At 40.2% G+C, this 20,758-nt stretch overlaps 2 protein-coding genes across 9 annotated transcripts in view; one reads left to right on the forward strand and one right to left on the reverse strand.

Annotated features, from left to right (window-relative positions):
* Positions 1 to 12,526, reverse strand: part of LRRC49 (leucine rich repeat containing 49) — a 46,493-nt gene extending 33,967 nt beyond the window's left edge. For 2 of the 4 annotated variants that reach the window (XM_027467119.3, XM_027467120.3), the window contains exons 1-7: positions 12,115 to 12,265; positions 11,535 to 11,597; positions 10,860 to 10,947; positions 9,984 to 10,175; positions 8,352 to 8,451; positions 7,438 to 7,641; positions 6,097 to 6,163 (exon numbers count right to left, since the gene is read on the reverse strand). In XM_027467119.3, coding sequence (XP_027322920.1) covers positions 6,097 to 6,163; positions 7,438 to 7,641; positions 8,352 to 8,451; positions 9,984 to 10,175; positions 10,860 to 10,947; positions 11,535 to 11,597; positions 12,115 to 12,168 — 768 coding nt within the window. In that variant the 5' untranslated portion in view covers positions 12,169 to 12,265. Of the gene's footprint in view, positions 1 to 6,096; positions 6,164 to 7,437; positions 7,642 to 8,351; positions 8,452 to 9,983; positions 10,176 to 10,859; positions 10,948 to 11,534; positions 11,598 to 12,114; positions 12,266 to 12,440 lie in introns of those variants that run through there. The other 2 variants (XM_027467122.3, XM_027467121.3) reach the window with 2 other exon arrangements.
* A 75-nt stretch (positions 12,527 to 12,601) lies between these two features.
* Positions 12,602 to 20,274, forward strand: LARP6 (La ribonucleoprotein 6, translational regulator). 5 transcript variants are annotated; one of them, XM_072043636.1, is made up of 5 exons: positions 12,602 to 13,742; positions 15,912 to 16,009; positions 17,633 to 17,825; positions 18,227 to 18,313; positions 18,410 to 20,274. In XM_072043636.1, the coding sequence occupies exons 1-5, from the start codon at positions 13,329 to 13,331 to the stop codon at positions 19,298 to 19,300; spliced, it is 1,683 nt and encodes a 560-aa protein (XP_071899737.1). In that variant the 5' UTR covers positions 12,602 to 13,328; the 3' UTR covers positions 19,301 to 20,274. The 5 variants fall into 5 exon arrangements, with proteins under 5 accessions (XP_071899737.1, XP_038040802.1, XP_027322928.1 ...); XM_038184874.2 differs by having other exon boundaries at positions 12,640 to 13,742; positions 18,227 to 20,274; XM_027467127.3 differs by lacking the exon at positions 15,912 to 16,009 and adding an exon at positions 15,066 to 15,095 and having other exon boundaries at positions 13,505 to 13,742; positions 18,227 to 20,274.
* The last annotated feature ends 484 nt before the right edge of the window (positions 20,275 to 20,758 follow it).

Genomic DNA, 20,758 nt, shown 5'->3' on the forward strand with positions numbered 1-20,758 from the left:
AGCTCCTGGAATGGGAGAATAGCTAACACAACTGTTATCTAACAGTTTCAAAACACAATACTGCTGACAATTTTCATACATATATGTGTGCATATATGTATATACACACACACGAGTATGACTTGAATATGCTGCTATATAATGTATTACTGCAATCTTTCCCATAATAAGTATGTAAAAGTAGATAGGAAAAACAATGAAATACCAGTAAATCACTTTTTGATTGAACTGCTAATTTAACTATTAGGCATTATTTGTGTATATTACATGCAAAAAATAAAAATGAGCAGAACACAAAAATATTAAACCTAAAGGAACAAAAGACACTATTGTCTGGAACAATATATTTAGTATGAAAGACTTGTAAAAGCAAAGCCAAGAGCAGATGGTTAGCATGAAGAGCACAGACCTCTGCAGATGTCTGTTTAGCTACAATTGCAGCATGTCACTATGCAGAATATTAATCTTGGCATTTTGCTATTACAAAGAATGATTTCATCAGCAACTTAGAGATAATGTTAATAACTTCGTTCAGTTTTAAAACTAACTCTATAGGATTTTCTGTATTTTTAATCACACATGCGTGCATGAAAACACACCCAGTGTCATTACACTGTATGTATTGGGTAGCAAGCATCATCACCTCTTTTTAGAGGTGATTATTATTAAAAATCTGTTTTTACCAAAAAGGAATTTTCATATATTTTAAATAGTTTTCTATTAATTATAACTGAGGGCTATTATTAACTATTTTAGTTGCTTTTTCAATTATGTAAACTTCAAAGACTTGTAAACATTGAACACTATTCTGTTTGTTCTCATTTGCTTGTATGCTTGAATACTTAGCTATGAAATGCATTCATTTCAGAAGAGACTGCTATGCAGCACATAATTACTCATCAGTAACTGCACAAGTTTCATCTTTTAACGTGCATTTTTGATGATTATTCAGAGCAAGCCTATTTCTGGGGAAAAAAAAAAAAAATCAAGTTGCCTTTTTTCCCCTTCCCCTTTTTCCTTAACTTATATCCTTGAACTTTGGGCAATTAAAATAATTAAAAAAGAAAAACAAATTTATTTAAGTATTAAAGAACAAATATTCTAGATACATTTAGTCAAGTTCTGACTTCATTAGAACTTAGAAAATTTTAATCAAAGTAACTTAATGGAAGACAGCATAAAGTCCATGTTAAATCTACCTAAAATAAAGGTTTTAAAAGCATTTCTATGGAACGCATACCATTCATACTATTCACCTTGACAGAAATGATCACTAGCCACCAGTGTTCTTTCCAAAGACTATTTATAGTGCTTGGAAACACAGTATTTAGAAATTAAATGTTTATTTAGAAATCACATTGCAGTAGTAGTAGCGTCTTCAGCATACCATGCCTACAACTGTGGGCAGTCTCTGAATCACACATGTATACACGAACACCATGATACCATAGAGTTCATATTAGTGTTGATGATCAAAGAAATGGAGTATCTGTACAGAAATTTAAGAAGACTCTAAGATACTGCATCTTAGAAGTTTTTACCAGGCAGTATAAAAATTAATAGCCTTATTAAATCATGTAAGAAAATTGGCAGAGAACAATAATATGATATTCACATTTAGTCCTTTTTGTGTGGTGTAGAGACAATAAATGCAATGTTTCATTACACACTACCCTGATTTTATTTTATTTTTTTATTTTAGAACTTTATTTCAGATATTTATTACATGAAAGGATTGTCTTATAGAAGCAATGCCTTTAAAGACTAGATTTGAGAAATAAGTCACACAAGGTAAAGCATTAAGCCTTGTGGAATGCTTCATCTCAGAGTTTTAAAGCACATCCAGTTCTCATTGAATTTCTCACTTGGCAGCAGCACAGCCTCGAAGTTCAGACCAAACCTATTAGCCAAAATATCCTGCACACAAATAAATCAAAGTATTTTCCAAGACGTTCCTCTTTCTGCTTCTCCTCACCTCTAATCTCCTGAAGACACTGCAGTCTTAGAAGTTCAACAATCTGCATTCCATCTATGGGATTGACTTAATATCCAATAAGAGGGAGAGAAGTGGACTAAGAATAAAACAAATACCTGGCTTCCCTCTTAACTGTTACTACTCCATAAATATCAATAAGAAATCTTGTCTAGATAGACTCTAACACCTCCTGAAGAGCCTGTCTCTCTCCCATTGTCTATAAAAAAGCTGCTGCTATTACCATCACTGACTTTGTTAATTTATCTCAAATACTCTGTATGTAAGCAGCATTCAGCTAATACTCTAATGTGATGAAGACTGTTCAGCAGATATCCCCTTAACAGAACTGTCTTCAGTTCAGCAAAAACTGTTGTGTCCCCATCTTCTGTTAACTTACACACGGCAACCTCAAAAGGCAAAAACCCAGTCAAGGTAGAGCTACTATATATATATATATTAATATATAGACAAAAACGCTGCAAAACGTACTACCATTTGAGTACCTATATAAACATGACTCTCAGATGACAACGGTGTAAAAATAAAAGACAAATCAACAAACTTGAAGAAAACTCAACCACATTACTTCTCAAAAAATGAATCACAAATACTTGTTCTAAAAAAGTGATTTGTGAAGAACCTTTACTGTCCAGCAGTAGCATAACAGAAGAATAGAAGCAATCAGAGAATACTGCACAGGAAATGCTCTGAAGGCCAACAGATTTGCTGCCTAGTTCCATCCAACGTGTGGGATTTATGAACATCAAAACCACAAAAACACTTCTATCCTAACCCCGAACACTGAGTGCCTTTCAATGAGGACAGTAATGGGATGTTGATTCAATGCACTGCATCATAGTTCCATGGCAGTTTTCATTCATACAACAGAGAGGCTTTTTGTGGCTTTACAGGGAATATTTTTACAATACGTAATTATTTGTAACTTTACTAGCATCCTCAAAAGAGTTCCTCTTCTTTCTTTTTTTTTTTCCTTCTTCCATTTCCCCTATCACTACAAAGGGAAAACAGAAAACAAAGATAGCGAATTCAGCCTGAAGTAACACTAGCCGCAGAATCAGAGAAGTCAGCTGAGGTCAGAAGCGACCCGTGGTGCCAGCCTGCCCAACACAAGAACCACCACAGCAGGATGTGCAGGACCACCTCCAGTCAGGTTTAGGCTGCCTTCACAGATGGAGATGCCACAAACTGTCTGGGCAACCTTCTCCTCTGTTTGGCCCTGATGGAAATATTTTTCTTAAAGTTTGAGCAAATTTCCTGTCCTTCAGTTTGTGACCAATGACTCGTCCTTTTGCTGGACACCACCGAGATAGGTGTGGCTCCACCTTGCTCCCCCCCTCGCAGCAGGTGTTCATACACATGGCCACAGAACTCCCTGGGCCTCCTCTTCTCCAGGCACGGCCATCTCGGCTCTCTCAGCCTCTCCTCAGATGCTCCAGCCCCCTCAACACATTTGCAACTCTTTGCTAGAACCACTCCATCAAGTGCACGCCTTTCTTGCACCGGGGAGCCCAGCAGCTCAGAGGTGCCTCACCAGCTCCGTGCAGAAGGTAAGGCTCAGGATGAGGAAGGCTCAGGATCACCTCCCTCAGCCTGCTGCCAATACTCTTCCGAATAAGGCCCATGGTGCTGCTGGACCCCCGGGTTCCCTACTACAGAGCTGCCTGTCAGCTTGTGAGCCACCAGCCTGTACTGGTGCAGGGCTTTAGGACTCCCCAAGTGCAGGACTTCACATTTCCCTTTCTTGAATTTCATAGGACTTCTCTCAGCCCATTTCTCCGGCTTGTCGAGATCCCACTGAATGGTGGCACAATCATCTCCTGTATAAAGCTCTCCTTCCAGGTTTGTATCATCTTCAAATTTGCACTCTGTGCCACTTCACCCATGTCATCAAGGAAGGTGTTAAAAATCCTGGCCCAGTATCAACCTCTGGAGTTGACTGCATCTCACCATCCATCCATCTAGCCCAAAATATCATAATTTTGTGTGTCAACATGTGATGGGAGACACTGTCAGATGTCATCGTGCTGATCAGGCATCATCTCCCCTAGGTGAATCCACGCTGACTACTTCTGGTCACTTGCTTTCCCTTAGCACATTTTGTAAACGGTTTCCAGAACTACTTTTTCCACCCCTTTCCTAGGAATAGAGATGAGGCTGACTCATTTCATAGCGTATAACATATCCCATTTGTATTTCATCTCATTTCAGGCCAATTACAATCTACACAACAATTTTCTCATTGCATATACAACATTTAGGAATAAAAACACATTCAAATTTTAATTTATTGATACTTTTCTTAAAAAAAAAAAAATTCTTCCTGGAGAGTTCAGCATCAAAATTCCCTTCACATATTAACTGCAATGACAGTTCTTATAACACAACTAGTTTTGCATTTATTTAAAATTGTGTTTTTGTATTTCTGAAGAGATCAAAAATAAATGCAAAAACAACTATGCAAAGCTGAGCACTGCCTTCTGCAGTATGCATTTTGCATTGTGGCCCAATGACATCACATAAAATCCTGAAAATATTCCCGGCAATAAGCTACAGATGTATCACAAAGATAACTTTTCTAGAAAACAACCTTAAAGTTTTGTGCTCGATTGAGAATGTTTCCCATGCATACAACATGAAATAATTTCTCACATTTGTGAGAAGCAGTTTGAATGTAAAATGAAGGCAAGTGTACCATAAAAATATGTGCAAGCGTAAGAAATAATGTTGCTGTCTTCTCAGTCATGCTCTAAGTAATTCATAGTGTGTTTCACAGCTATAGGAAGTGCTAGAGTAACAGAAACTGCAGCCCAGAGGAAATCCCACATTCACACAGCACATATACATATTCATACTATACCAGACACTTTTTTATGGCAGAAGTGATTTATACTTTTCCATGGTTATGAGAATAGAAGACAAGTGATACACACTGCAGAGGCATCATTAGACCTACTTGGAATGAAGATCATTCCAATAAGGGAAAACTGCTGCCCATAACTGGCTCCAAATTGTAAAACTGTGGGAACTGGGTACAGCATAATGCCACAAGCAATTTAAGGAAACAGATTTATGAACAGCTTGTTAATATAACATAAATCGTATTTTCTATTATATTTCGTTTTGACAGACAAGTGTGATATTCTGTTTCCACACAGTTGATTCTCTTTACTCTCTCCTGAATTAAAGAAAAAAAGTTGTGTACATTGGCAAGCGGATGTTATATCAGCAGAGCACCGATCAGAATCCACCATATTAACTACATGTCAACACTTCATTTTTAATTCCACTGATCTGTTGTTTAAATGCTATGTTCTGGAATATGTCTTTTGATGTTCCCAAATACAGTTCTGCAGCTGAAGCAGGTTTGAGAAATTTTATATGTAGAAATACAATATAAGACAAAAGGTTGCCATAATAAAAGGTCCTACAAATCTTAAAAAAGTTAAACAACAGAGACCCTCCATTTGTTATTAAATAAACAAAAAAAATAAAACCAGACTTAAAAACAAGGAACTAGTATAGTTGAGCGTTATGTCTCAAACTCATTTCTTTCTTCATCACGCCTTCAAAATGAGTTAATATGTATGGCAGACTAGTGTTTTACAATACAAATTGTTCAAGTAGTGGAAAAATAATGTTGTTAATAGAGTGTTAATATCAAAACTTGCATAACTAAACTGGAAAGGAACAGAAAGGTAGCTAATTAATGGAAGAGAAGTTCCAAGTCTTCATTTAGAGACAACACAACAATCAATGGGAACTTAAATTCTTCTATGACTTCTGTTCTATTTTAACTGCAACGTAACTATCTATGCTAGATGAGTACTCTGTAGGTGTGAGCAAGCGCTGCTATACTTAGCTTATTCAGCATTTAAGAAGATGTAATTTTTCTGGAGTAAAATGCAGAAAGTACAAGAGTTGATATAAAAAAATCAAAGTAACATCATACCACCTTTTAGTAATTTACTGATTTCTGTGACCTCAAGAGCTGGAAAAATTTGCTCTTGGTTGCCTTTCAAAAAGCAATAGTTTAACAAAGGGCACTGGAAATGCATTATGTCTACACAATTAACTTAAATAATCAACTTATTGCACTGTACCTGATTTCCATGAAGGTCTAAAACATCAAGATTTTTTAGGTTCTCCAGATTTGAGATCTTCTTTATTCTGAAACATTTAAATGATGACAAATTACTTCTTACATTAAATGTATCTTTCATTGTCCACCTAACAAAAACCTAGACAGCTGATAGGAATGGAAGAACAGACCTTTCACCCACTCAAAATTAATAAATGAAGGAGTATGCCTTAAACTATAACATTCCTCTCTGACTATCAATAATGCAGTAGTAGCAATATGCCCTTCACTCCTCTAGAAAAATGAAAGGGGATGGAAGATTTGTACCACTAGAAAACAAAGTCAACATACAACCTATGCAAATATCTAAAGAAACACTATTATTGACAAAACTATATTCCCAAACCTGTTTAAAGCACGCTATAGTGACAAAGCATTTAAGAATTTGTTAGAAGAACTGAGAACTGAAAGCCATTGCTCCTTTCTAGACAATACAGATTTCAAAATTTGGCATAATTTCTTCTCCATCTTGATCATCTTAACACCATTCTGTCCTGTCCTGCTTTCTCAGATGACAAACCTAGGTTATGTCAGCAGCACCATCTACTGGCTGATTACATTAAATATCACATATATCATACATGCGTTTCAAGATTTAAAGATCATATACAGATCAAGCTGAAAATAAAGTCTTTGGTAGCAGCTATGCCTGACTTGAAATCATTTACACATCTCCTCACATCTATCTCCAAACAATACCACTATGTAAGCCAACTATACAGATACAATTTGAAAAATTAGTCCTTAATGCAACTTGGAATTATCAGCCCAAACCCCAACAGTTTGCTATAAACAGAATTATTATCTACAGAGGAGATTTCTCATATGAAAGGCATGACCTCAAGTAAAATACTGCACTACTACATGTTAACCAAATTCTGCAATTAGTGTTTTATTGGTATGAAGGGAAAAAAAAAAATCTCAAAACTGATGTCTGTTTTAAATTTTTACTCCCCTCACTCTCAGACTGCAAGTTTAGACTTGCCAATGTGCTTCAACTAGTGCAATAACTGTGCACAGTCATTCCTCCAACATCACAGGTAGTTGCCAGTGAAGTAGAAAACCCAAGCTGGGGTTTCAGCATCAATTAAAACACTCCAGAACAAACAGCTGAACTCCACTTCTCAGAAAAAAATCTACGTCACTATGACAGCAACCCAAAGAAGCCAGTTAAAACAAGTCTCATTGGTCTCACAGCCAACATCCCAATCTGAAAACCCTACAACGGCTCTGGTGATAGATCACAGACACTGTGCCTTAAAGAAGCAGGCTGTTTAAGATGAGTTTAGTTATTTTTTTTTACCTGTTCTTCCCCAACAAAAGGACTCTTAAGGATCTTAGAGTTGAAAGACCACTTATTTCCTCTATCTGGTTATCGTATAAATCTAAGAAAACAAGATGGTGTAGATTTGAGATGTTTTGGATCCGGGTTATGAAGTTATGTTGAAAATTCAGGAGGCGAAGATGATCTTCCCCATCGATAATTGGGCACACTGTCAGCTTTTGCCTGGAACAAAGAACAAAACACTATAAAAGTAACAAACCTATAACCCACCTTCTATTCCCCCACACCAGCTGAACTGAGGAAAGTGTGTTAACTTAAGGTAGTATTAAGGTGTTCAGTTTTGCTAGTTAAACAAGTGTGGAATAAGGAAGTAACTGGCTACTGTAGAAAAAAATAGTATGAAAATATAGCAGAAGAGCTTTCAAAAATTTCTTGAAGCCTGTCTTCCTAGAGATTTGCTTGTTATATAGCAATTACATCAAGATTTCATGATGGACCACACTAACATTTGAACAGATACGGCATACCAATGCTTTAGTCAGATGCCACGTAAGCAACCCATTTAGATCAGAATTTAAAGCATATCATATCTATCTACTTTTTCTTTTGCTTATACAACTTGACATTTGACCTATAAATACATGGAACAGTAAGTGTTAATGTGAAAAGTAAAAAATGAAACTTCTAAACTACCTCCTCAGTTTAAAATGAAAACCTTAACTGCTTCAGGTAACTGCTGTATTGATGTATTCAGCACTCTGAACATTTACTACAAGGAGACTCATACAGAATTGCCCAATGGGACACAGTCTCTCCCTCAAAAACAAAACAAACAAAACAAAAACCAACCAGACATCACCAGAATATTCATCATTTGAGACCACTACACAAGAGCAGCAAGCTACAGTGCACGTGCTCTGAAACCTTCTCACCTTTCAAGGGTCAGTCTATCAGAGTTCAGTATTTTTTCTTCAGCAGTACGTTGCAATATAGGAAATGTTATTGATGAACTGCTCCCAAAATTTGTGTTTTCTGTCAGAAAATCATTAAGAGAACATATGAGCTACTACTCTGCCAAATGATTTCATTAACTACAGAAAATAAAAGCAGAACGGTATTTCTTATTACAAAGATAATTATGCAATAAATCACAGTGCATTCTGCCTGCATTCAGAACTCTGGGTATCAGTTGCCTTTCCTGTCATTTTTAGCTTACAGGTACATCCCTCTACCTCCTCTTGCAAACTTAAGTCCATTTGGCTTGTTTGGGACAGACTTTTTCTGAAAATAATTTGTTGTAAGCAGACAGCTTGTAGATGTTTTTGGTTTGATTAGAATTACCCAATGCTATCTTAAAATAAGATTGCATACTAGTGCCACAATTTCAAAATCTGACCTTAAAGAAGATAATATCTATATTAAGATGAATTTTAAAGACACAGATCAAGTAGATGTTGATTAAACTAAAAACTAAAGCATCAAAACATTAAAAGAGTCCCATGGAGCCAGAAAAAAATGCAAATTCTTTCAAAGGCAAGTGCATATAGTACCTAGTAATAATTGCTATTATACTTGACTACATTATCAAGGAAGAAACAGTTAACCCTTTAAAATATATTTACAAAACTAACCAACTTTATTCATTTTGTTAATATAAGGGGAAAGGGAAAAAAACTAAAGATACCTCAAAAATAAATCAGCAGTGTAGTCACAAATTTTGGCTTATTACAAAACAATCAATTGAAAAATACTGGTCAAAAATAGATCATTGTGCTTGTACACCATCACAAAAACATGGGCTCATCTTCGACATGTTTGCCTTTTTTTTTTTTTTTTTTAAACAAATCAAATATTTTCATGGGAAAAACGTATATTCTTCACTAAGCAAAGTTAAATTTCTTTACTACTACAGAAAGCAAGTTCCATGATGTTTGAAACATGCCAATAGAAAAAAATAATAGCTAAATAAAACAATTTGTTGATGTTTAATTTGATTTAGAACCCTCTCAGTGGTCCTGTCTACCTTTTTATTACTAGCTACACTAGCAAAACAGCATGTAACAATCAGTATTCTCTATGTATCCTTCGAAGTGAAAATAATTGCTAGGGAAAATAAAATCATTAAGAATGAAAATAAAAAATTAACATTGTTGCCCTTGAGTTCTGTCTCAAGTTTTAAAGCCAATAAACGTAAGGAAAAAGAGGACTTAACAGTGACTTTTTTCTTATAGTCATCCTCTTAAAGATATACAGAAAAGATTCTTACCACTGTCCTTTTGTTCCAGAAGGATATATAGTCATTTAAATGTAGGCTTTTTATATTATACCTTGAAAGATATTTCTAGCAGTTTCCTAACAATTGTCTATTGACCTCTCTCAGTCCTCCAAGGAAATAGTAGACAACATTTCCTGTTTAATTATACAATCTGACAGCCAAAAAAAACAAACATCTTACAGGTCATAACTTTTCAGTTAGATACCATTTAAATAGTAATAATAAAAATAAGTAAATAAACAAAACAAACAAACAAAAAAAAAAACTAGTGAGAATGATACATTGTTACCTGAAGCCTGTGAACTAATACCCTGACTGTTTTGTCGCGATCTGGATTTTGTATGTATAGATGACTCCACAAATCCTGATAGAGAACCTGTGTTTTGCTTCAACTCCAAACCAGAAAGTTCAGTCAGAGTGGATGTCACTGGAAGATAGAGCTGCTTATTACGCACCAAAGGACTTAATACTCTGGGGTCTCCTGAGGGGGAACAAAACAAAATTGCAGAGCTTAAGTTTACTCCATAATAAAACATATTGCCCTAATAAGAGCCCTAATAATCAACCCACTCCTGAACTTCTGTCCTTATTTACTGGAATAAAGTGCCTCAGATACCTCAGTGCCATTATAATTAAACTGACCTCCTGTCCTAACCCATCCCTGTTGGCATATGACAGGCAAGCAGCAGCAGTATAGCAAGAAGTGTTACATATCAAAGCTCTTCCAAGGTTTGCCTTTTACCAGTGTTAGCACCACGTAACTTGCTTTTCAAAGCAAGAAGCACACAATAGGAAAGCTCTCTCTTCAGATTAGGTTGCAATCCTAGAAACTAATTTTGTCTCTCTTTATATGTCAGTGTTAAACATCCAATTGCAGGTTATGGTACAGAATTGTGTGGCTACAGAGGGCGTAAGACGGTGGCTTTGTAAGTAGTAGAAAGGATGTTCTTCCATAGACAGAAAGAGGGCAAAAAACAGAGAAAAAAGATCTGTGCTAGGCAACAGAGCGATGGGAGCTTCAGGTTATGACATAGTCAGGAAAAATTGTCACATATGAAAGAGAATCACATCACACAGTCTGTCTTTACTGTCTCGTTAATAAAAAAAATGAGATTAAAGACACAAAACAAACAAAAAACAACAAACAAACCCTATTGAATATCACCTTGCCTTCCTGAATAGTTTTTTTCCAGATCATGCTGCAGAAGTCTATTGTGGAAAGATGACTGCTCTTTATTTATCCTGAATTCAAACTGTAACAAAACGCGTAAAACAAAGGTTGAAGTCTTCAAATGCAAGAAGAGTCTTTACACAGACAAACACAACCTTACAAGCAAATACAGTTCTCAGGTCACCCTGGGAATGCTTCAAAAAATAAATCTGCTCTGTATTTATGAAGAGCATTCATTCTAATAAGATATGATCACTTAGAATTTGCTTTTGGAAACCAAAATGAAAACATGAATGTTACCAACTCATTCTTCTACAACTGATTAAGGAGGGAGAAAAAAGAAAAAATAAAATAATAATTAAAAAAAAAAAAACCACAACACACTACCCAATAGGACTATTGCAATTAGGGGAAGGAAAAAAGTAGAGATGGAATCATAAGAATGTATATTAAATTTGTGGCAGGCTATGGTACATCATAGTGTCTTTACACATCTTCACTAGAATGAAACGCATCTTTAAAAGGGTATCAGATACAATGGGTAATACATTACAAGTCAACATATTTGTACCGAAAAGGCAATTCCTAGCTGAAAGCGTACAAATGTGGCTATACCATAAAAGCACGTTATTTAACGTAGCTATTGAAGTAAAAGAAAATAGTAATTACTGGTTTGTTTTTATCAGGGATTGAGGCGGTCTGGATAACCAGCTGAAGACCACAGTTATTAACCTGCAAATTGGAAAAAGATAAAGAGGGAACATTTGTCAAAAACATGCAGCAATACCAGAAGATTAACGAATATGTTTTTCCCTCAAAAACGGTACCTTCAGCGCTACAACCGGGCAATAAGAGGAACTACCTTTCCAAATTATTATGAGGAACATTATTCTGTCACAGCGTTAAATAACACTAAGTCACACTGGGTTTTTTAACGGGGATGCTTTGTTGAGAAGGAAACAACACAAACGCGTGCATACACACACGAGACCGCCCCGGCATTGTCCGTGACCCTGCCTGAGGGGGCTGCGCGCCACAGCGCGCCCCTCACCCGCCAAGGACCATCCGCCCGCCTCAGGCACCGGACCCAGCGGCTCCCCCGCCGCCGCCCCCAGCCCCGAGCCGGGCACCCCGCGGGGACGGGCTCCCTGCCCCCGGAGGCTCCGCGCCCTCAGCCCCGACACCGCCGCCCTGAGGGGACGCGGCCGCCGCCCCCCTCCCCGCCCGCGCCCTCCGCGGCGGCACCCACCGTGCCGGGCGCGGCCCGCGAGCCCCTGGCGGCCCGGCCCTTGCTGGGCACCATGGCGGCCGCCGCCCCTCGCGGAGATGGCTCCGCAGTCACCGCGGCAACCGCCGCTTCCGGCCCGCCGCGGGCGCTGAGGGGAGGGGAGGGGAGTGATGGGGAGGGGAGGGGAGGCGGGCGGCTCCCTGAGGCGCGGCCCTTTTTGAGAACAACAAAATGCGGGGATGCTGGGTTAGGAGCCCGCTGCCAACACGGCGTGTGCCGTGAGACATCGGTGAGAGCTCACAGGGCTGTGACCCTGGCTGGGTACCGGGACGTGGGGGCTCGCTCACCGCCGGTGCTCCTGGCTGTGGGCTCTCCCCGTCCCCAGCACTGATTCACCTCTGCGGGTAACTGAGCGTTACAGGTCGCTGCTGTGCTAAAAATAAATAAGTAATTGGTCAGGTAGTTTCAGTGATGGTCACGTCAACACAGCGTCTGGAATGGCGTCAGTCTTCACCCACCCCAGTTACCTCGGTATCTCTACCACGTTTGTTTGCACCAGGGGACGGGGATTGGGCTGCTCAGAAAACAAGCGAAGCATCAGCGAGGCCGCTCTGTGCACCGAGCGTGGGCAGGCAGGAAGACAGGGCTGATTTGAACAGATCAGGATGTCCCCAACCCCGGCAGGAGGAACTGTCAGATGAACGGGGCCCTTCTGGTTAGCCGGGGCACGGCCTGGTTCCCTGCTCACGCCTCGCTCCGCTCAGGAGCAAATGCAAACCCAGAGCCACGACCCCTGCACCCGCTCTCTCCTAGAACGTGTTTGTGTTGCTTTTCGGCTCCCGCTGCAATCCATAGCACGACGATGCCCTACCCAAGCCTCAGAACAAAATGCAGAGAACAGAGGTTTGGCTCGTGAGGCGAGTAAGCATATTTCATAAACAAAATATTTCATCCCTTAAGGCATGTTAAAAATAAGCCAAAGCCACAGCGGCAGGGCGGTCGTTTCGTTATGCTCGATGCCAGCAGCTCTGACTCACGGGGCCTGTTTGTCACGATGGGAGCTGGCCCCTGCGTGCAAGCTGACCTTTTGCCAGTCCCAATTTTTCAGAAGAAAATGTTGGAGCCATACGGCGGGGCACAACTGAGATGCACGCCACAGCCAAACAGCAAACGGGGAGGTGTCGTACAGACCCTACCTCCATTTAGCAGGAAGAAACATCTTCCCTGGCGGGGGAATGAGTGTTTACACGGACATCTGGAACGATTTAGAGTTTAGTCCACGTTACTCCAGCAGCGGAAACGCTGACATCCAGCGGAACAGCCTCAACCTCAAAGTCAAGGCCGTGTTTCAGAAAAGGGAGCTGTGCATCAGAACAGCGCCCCGGGGGCGCAGTCCCTGCTTCGCCCCGCGCTCCCTCACACAACCGAGTGCCCCGGGCCCCGCTCCCCGCTCCGGGGCGGGCAGGGGCCGGCCGGCAGCCGGGGGCGGGGAGCGGAGCGGAGCGGGGCGGGGGGGCGGCAGCAGCCGTGGCAGCGGCGGCTCCGCGGCGCTCAGCGGCCATGGCCCAGCCGCGGCCGGGCGGCGGCCCCGAGGCGGCAGCGGGCGGCGGGAGCTGCAGCGAGGAGGACGCGGGGCGCTGCGGGGCCAGGTGAGCCCGGCGGGGCCGGGAAGGGCCGGGGGGAGCTGAGGGGGTCGGGGGGGCCTCTCCCCGCCGCTTGCCGCGGCTGATGCAACGGCGGCGGGCGCGGGGAGCCGGTATGGACGCCCAGGCGTTCAGGGCTTCTGTGCCAGGACGTCGCAGGGAGGTAAATGACGCTGTTTGTAGGGCTGCTGGAAGGTCCCCTCCTGCTCTGTGCTAGAGCTGCAGGTGTAGGGCAGGCACGCACAGATTCAGGTACTGTAACGGGAAATGCAGTGCTCTGTGCTAAAAGCAGCTGTTCCTAATCAGTTCCCTAACTTCACATCCTCGTGTTTACTCAGCATGAACTGCCATGCGTTATTTTAATTCACAGAGGTGTAGCTGGGGATGGGGGATTTTACTCAGTTGCCCAGGTTGTCGGCTACGTCCTACGTACCTAGCAGGGGAGCAGAAAGTGGTTTTGGTGTGCACGCCTGCTTTGCACTTACGAAGTGGTGTGATTCTTGCTAAAACTAGCACACAGCACTGTGGGCAGGCTGTTCTAAAGAGTTCGTATAGCATTAAAACTGGATATAACTGTAAGGCCACTGTAATAACAGTATTAACATTAAAACATCACTATTAAATTTTAGCATAAGCTTGTTCTGTAGGTGTGAGAGCACTTAGCCCTGACATACACTAAGAAAGGTATGGGTATTTCTTCAAGCTTTGTAACACATAAGAGGTAACTCTTACATGCCACTTATTTAATCCTCTACAGTAGGCACTATCTTCAAAAATGTTTGCAGACAATACTGATCTATACCCAGCTCTTGTGGAGGTGCCCTTTTTGTAAATGGCCTCTTCCTGATCCAGGAAAGGCCAGAGATAATGCAATGGACAGAACTGCAAAGGCTCTACCACAAGAGTAGGTGAGTGAAGTTCACACACGCTTCTGCCATTTGCATGTAACCTTAGCTAAGGATTAAGTTTGGGAACGTGGTATCTGCTGGGACGTGATTTACCCATGCATTTACAAAAATTGTCAGGGCTGCTCCAAAGCCCTTGAGAGTGAGCCATTGCAGTCAGGCTAAGCTAAGAGATGTTAGATTTTTTTTTATTTATTTTTTCTCAGATTCTAGGTTTATAACTTGAAAAATGAAGGCAAATTCCTCACAGTCAAGACACTACAGTTCTTGGTGAAGTCTCCCAGTATTTTTAACATTCAGTCCTCCCCCCCCTTAGCTGCCAGGCACTTCAGAAAAATCTTCTGAGTGTTTATAAGAAACAAGTTGCTCTCCTGTGCATTAAGTCAAATTATTCTTGCCCAACCTAAATTTCTTTTGCATACAGCCAGACTCCGGAAGAATCTGACTTTCAAAGGTGGGTGTTTTTTTGGTTAAGTCTGTCAAAAATAAAATGTTTTTCAATAGACATTGAGATTTAATGATTGATGCTGACACCTGTCCCATGAGTAGGCACCTGATATTGTATGCACTGGATTCTGTTAAAAGAGTTGCACTGCCTTGAGTGATTGCACTGTTGGAACTTCAGCATAATGCTGCTTGGTATATTACCACATAGTACTTGTTAATACAATACCGTGTTCTTTTCAAGATACAGCAAAAGCTTGACCAAATGTTACACTCCATCTGATTTAATATATTGTTTGTGAGTTTTTATATAAAATATATATTAAAGTTCTGAGTCCATGCAGATATCTTGATTTTCTTGTATGACTAACAGCCAGCTGAGTCTCAGCATTACACGGTTGTTTTCAGTTCTATCCTAAGTTTTGACAAGTTTATCCTCCACAAAGCCCTAAATAAATAAGTAAATGAAAGCTGTGACTATTAGGCACCTTTTTCTCAGTATTGCCTGATACTGATTCTTAAACTGTCTTTGTATTAATTTTGGAATTGATGCCTTGGAGGTACTACCACTTGCTTATTACTGTGAGTTAATATGGAGCGAATTACACATTTCTGCAATTGCAGGAGGTGAAACTCCCAGTACAGCACTTAATGAGGGCTGCTGTGAAATTTTGTGAAAGCTGAACTACTTGCTAAATACAGAAATGGTGTATAGTTCTGACTGACCAATATTTAACATTTTAGAGAGGTGAAATGAGATGTTTCATCCTGATTCAGTGTTAACACTGTAAGAATGGAACTGATGCAGTTCATTTTTTTCCCGAAGCATGATGCTCCATTTTCTTTCCACCTGAACCTTCCAAATACCTGCCAATATCTGCTAATAAAACCTCTAAAATTTGTAAGTTCCATCCTGAATTTAAGGTAAGCTTTTAGCAGAGCATGGATATGTTAAAATGCTGACATTCTAAATTTCTTGTGCACATTCTAGCTCTGAACCAGTAGTGAATGGACAATGAGAGGTAGTGAGGTAGAGAATATCTGCAATGAAAAATAAATACTTAACCTTGTTTTTCTTCTGTCTAAAATCAGCACCCACAGCACGCCATTAAACATTTTTTACTATCTTAATAAATGTATCTGTTATCCTCCGCTTCCAGCATTTTCAAAGAACTGAAATTTGTCGTTTTTTTTGGTTTTGCTGTCTCACTCTTGTCATTCCTTGGAACCATACCCCATTAAGTGCCCAAAGAGATTTTAACAAGGATATTTCTAGAAGGCAAGGCAATTCAGTAGCCTTCACCCACGCACAGGGTTACTCTTGGAGGACCCTACTACAATGCCTGCTCCCTCTTGTTTAATGATTTCAGAAGCTCTGCAAAAAGTGCTTATAAAAAGCACTTTTTTGTTGCTGAGGTACACAGGAGACCATACAAACACCAATTACATCATTTATCCGATCTAGGGAGAATAGTACATTTTTCTGAACAGAAACTTTTGTGATGGTCCCAAAGCAAAACTTGGCTGCCAACAGCTAAAAAACAAAGAACAAAACAAACAAACAAAAATGGCCCTGCTTTAAGATAGATTTGTGCATCAGTTCTTATAGCAACATCTGTGGCTGTGGGTGAACTGCTTGCCTCAGTGCTGGATGACAGAGTTTAAATGGTCATTTGTATTCCAGCAACAAACACACTGCTGTAACTGGACGTGGCAAAAAGTTTGGCTCAGTTCCCTGGTTGCAAGATCTTTTTCAGGCTAGGCATCTCCGCAGTGCTCCACTTTGCACATACCTAGGTAACAGGATGGGAGGGGGAGACAGGACAGGTAAATGACATCTTAGCAACCTGCACGTGTGTGTGCACGTACAGCTCTTCAGAGGTATGGTATGTGAGCTGCTACTGCACCAAAAGTCCTTACTCTGGGACCTGCAAAGAGCTTCAGTCCATGCATAAACTGCCAGTGAAGTGACCTTGTCAACATGGAAGTTGTCTGTAAGAAGTGCAATGGTCCTGTCGCTCTGCCCTACTCTCTGCGTACTGGCTCCTGGTACCAAATGCATTCATGCACTGCAGATGTTTGAGAAAATACCATTGCATCAATTTGGAATATTAATTCTCTGTTATGTGATACTTACTCATGAAGCACAGAAATGTTAACGTGTTCATATTGACAAATGAACCACTGTCACTGGGGGACCTTTGTGTAGAGCTAAGCTCTTGTGCACCTGCATGTCTGTGTTGGGGTAGGATGGGAGTTGGCAGCGTTTTCAAGGCATTAGTACACATCTCATTGTTCTACACTGAGCTCAGCTTTTGGAAGGAGCTCAGGATTCCTTATGCTGACTGGAAAGTATCATCAGGAGCTGGCCTCCTGCCTCGGCTGGATAGGGCTATACCTATTTAGTGCCTACATATGAAAGAAGCTGGAATCAACATTATGGCTACGGTTTTTCATTTTCAGAGTGTTTTTTTTTTTTGTTTGGTTTTTAAACTCCACTAATATGAGATGAAGCTCTGGTAATCCAATTATTTGGCTGTTTTCCAGTGGTGGGGAAAATGATGACGACTTTGACCAGAATTGGAAGCCACCAGACAATGACCTGATCCAGAAGTTAATAGCACAGATTGAATATTACTTCTCAGATGAGAACCTTGAGAAAGATGCCTTCCTTCTCAAGCATGTGAGGAGAAACAAGATGGGCTATGTCAGTGTTAAACTCCTCACTTCTTTTAAGAAGGTAAGTTAACTCATTTAAACTTTAAGTCCTTTGTGTAAGCCTGACAAATCTTAAAGGGAAAAAAAAATAGAAAGGTATGAAAATAACTTACTTTATAGAGGCAGTTCCATAGTCCTTACCTGCTTTCTGAGGGGCTGAAGCAGTTTTGATGTGATGGTTACTTTAAGCTATGCATGAGTAACTAAGTAATGCTGGCAGTTACTTTCTTGTCTCTGAGAAGGGAAGGCAAATCTGACCTTTGCTAAAGTATGGTGATACTAAAAACAGAGTAGTAAAAGGTAGCTATCAACCAACCTCACAAAATTTGTGGACTGGAGCCTGCACCCGCCTTGGATTTCTTTAAAATGTTTATGTGGGTTCCATCAGTTGTACTGCTTAACCTATCTATGTTCATCTTCAAGGTGAAACACCTTACTCGTGACTGGAGAACCACAGCCTATGCACTGAAGTACTCAGAAACTCTTGAGCTCAATGATGATAACAGAAAGGTTAGAAGAAATACTCCAGTTCCAGTGTTTCCCGGTGAAAACCTTCCTACCAGAATGTTGCTTGTGTATGATATCCACATGCTTTCTGAACTGCAGGGTCTTAACAAACAACAAGAAAATGGATGTATGCAAGAGAAGGTAATGGAGCATCTCCTCAAAGCCTTTGTAACTTTTGGCGTAATTTCATCAGTTCGGATTCTCAAGCCTGGTAGGGATCTGCCACCTGATATCAGGAGGTTCAGCAATCAGTACACCCAAGTGGGAACACAGGTATGTGCAATTATAGAATTTGAAGAAGTAGATGCTGCTGTACGTGCTCATGACTTCATGTGTGCTGAAAAGAAAGAGACTGGCATGAAAGTTGTCCTAATAGGCATGAAACCTCCAAAGAAAAAGGTTCCTAAAGACAAGAACCACGATGAGGACACCAGCAAGAATTTTAAGAAGGTTAAATCTCTTAACAAGAGAGTTGAAGAGCTTCAGTTTGTTGGTGATGAATCTTCAGCAAATAGCTCTTCTGACCCAGAGAGTAATCCTGCATCACCACTGTCAGGACGTAAAAGTACTGCAACAAGTACTACAAATAAGTTGAGTCCTGTCATTCACCCAAACAACCATTTGAGTCCTAATGTGTCACCCAGATCAAGTCCTTGGAATAGTCCATCTTCACTACGAAAAGTAACCAAAAAGTCACCGCTGGCCGAAGACAGCAAACTTAATCCAAGTACTAGCCCTGAAATTCCAAGGAAATGTACAGATTATTCTTCAGATAGCAGTATCACTCCCTCTGGTAGCCCCTGGGTACAGAGAAGAAAAGCTCAAACTGTAACACAAGAGAAGAGTCCAGGCACTAGCCCCATGCTAGCTCGGAAAATACAAAATGCAGACGGTCTACCTGTAGGAGTGCTGCGGCTGCCTAAAGGTCCTGATGGCACTAAAGGATTCCATAGCGGATGTGAAAGAAGGAAAGCTATGAAGAATGAATAAATCGTTATTTCAAAATAATTCCACAAGTCAGCCAACAGCTTTTGTTCAAGCCTGGTGAAAGACTGTCACTTGAGTGACTGAGTTAAGTCAGTATTTAATTTTTAAATATTTTATATTTATACGGAGACTTTATCATTTGTACATTTGTATTTTCACTTCAAGGAATAGTTGATGTTGGAAGGCATCTCTGGAGACTGTCCAGTGCACCTCTTGTGCTGAGGCATGGTCAGCTACAGCAGGTCAGTTAGCACCATGTCCAGCTGGGTTTTGAGTACCTGTAAGGATAGAGACGCCCCAGCCTCTCTGGGCAACCTGTTCCAGTGTTCAAACACTCACACAATAAAAAAAAAAATTTCCTTATGTTCAGGTAGAATTTCCCACGTTTCAGTTTTTACCCTTTTTCCTTTTACTAGGCTGCACTGAAAAGAGCCTGGCTATATCTTCTTTATTCCTTCCCATCAGATACTTAAATACACTGATGAGATCCACCCTGAGCCTTCTCCAATCTAAACAGCCCCAGCTCTCTCCCATTCCAGTATGAGATGCTCCAATCCCTTAATCATCTTATGCACTTACCTAATACAGTACCCTTATCCACATTATTTCTATTAGTGTGAAATGGCTAAATACTGAAACAGGCATCTAAAATCATTAATATAATTACATTATTTGCAAACCTGAGGAGCAGGATGTAAATGCTTACTGTTTAGCTGTTGTATTATGATAAGCTGCCATATGTTACCAGTCAATTCATAAGGAACATACGTTTTGAAGACTTTCTGGGTTTGTCTGAAAAGAAACAGAGAAACCTGCTACAGTGAGCAGTTGCTCTCTGCTTGCATATATCTCCAGAGAGTTGTTTAATAGGACCAAAATGTTTATTTTCCTGTTTTGTGAGTAAAGACTATGAGCATTGAAGACTGTTCTGTGTTATCTCATGTAATCAGATGGAAATAAACTAAATATTAACTCAGTCTAAATCTATTTCTTTTACTTCAAAAATAAGCTGATCTATACCATATGAAATTCTAGAAGTAGTTACTCAGAATTTACACTGCATTCACCAAGTAGTGTTTTCTGCCCTATTACTTAAGTGGTGATACTTCAGTCTATGTCAGTCATTGTTATGCAATACTGTAACACTAAAACAGCAGTATCTCACTAACACTGGTTATCTCACTTAACTCTGGATTTAACAAATAGGCTCAGCAAGAAATGCTTAAATTAAAATTACTATTATTCTATCTGAAGCCAAAGAGATACCTCTGCATTTTTAGCTCAGAAAGTTACACTTCTAAAAAATAGCCCAGTGATATTAAGGAAATAAGGTTTTAGTTTCTGATGTATAACTTGTGCACTGTGCATGACAAAGGTCTAATCCAATGGCAATTTGTTATCCCAAACCTCAATATCCTTTCCAACTTGGATTTCTGCTCTAAGCATGCTCTGCAGTGTCAG

This window comes from Anas platyrhynchos, chromosome 11 (assembly GCF_047663525.1).
Source record: "Anas platyrhynchos isolate ZD024472 breed Pekin duck chromosome 11, IASCAAS_PekinDuck_T2T, whole genome shotgun sequence".
NCBI classification, from domain to species: domain Eukaryota; kingdom Metazoa; phylum Chordata; class Aves; order Anseriformes; family Anatidae; genus Anas; species Anas platyrhynchos.

Bases quoted from the DNA above. Each gene is read 5' to 3' on its own strand.
- LARP6 (XM_038184874.2), top strand. From the start codon at position 13,329: ATGAGTGTTTACACGGACATCTGGAACGATTTAGAGTTTAGTCCACGT. The intron at 13,743-15,911 runs GTGAGCCCGGCG...TTTTTCCCGAAG, and splicing joins GCGGGGCGCTGCGGGGCCAG to CATGATGCTCCATTTTCTTT. The intron at 16,010-17,632 runs GTAAGCTTTTAG...GCTGTTTTCCAG, and splicing joins AGTTCCATCCTGAATTTAAG to TGGTGGGGAAAATGATGACG.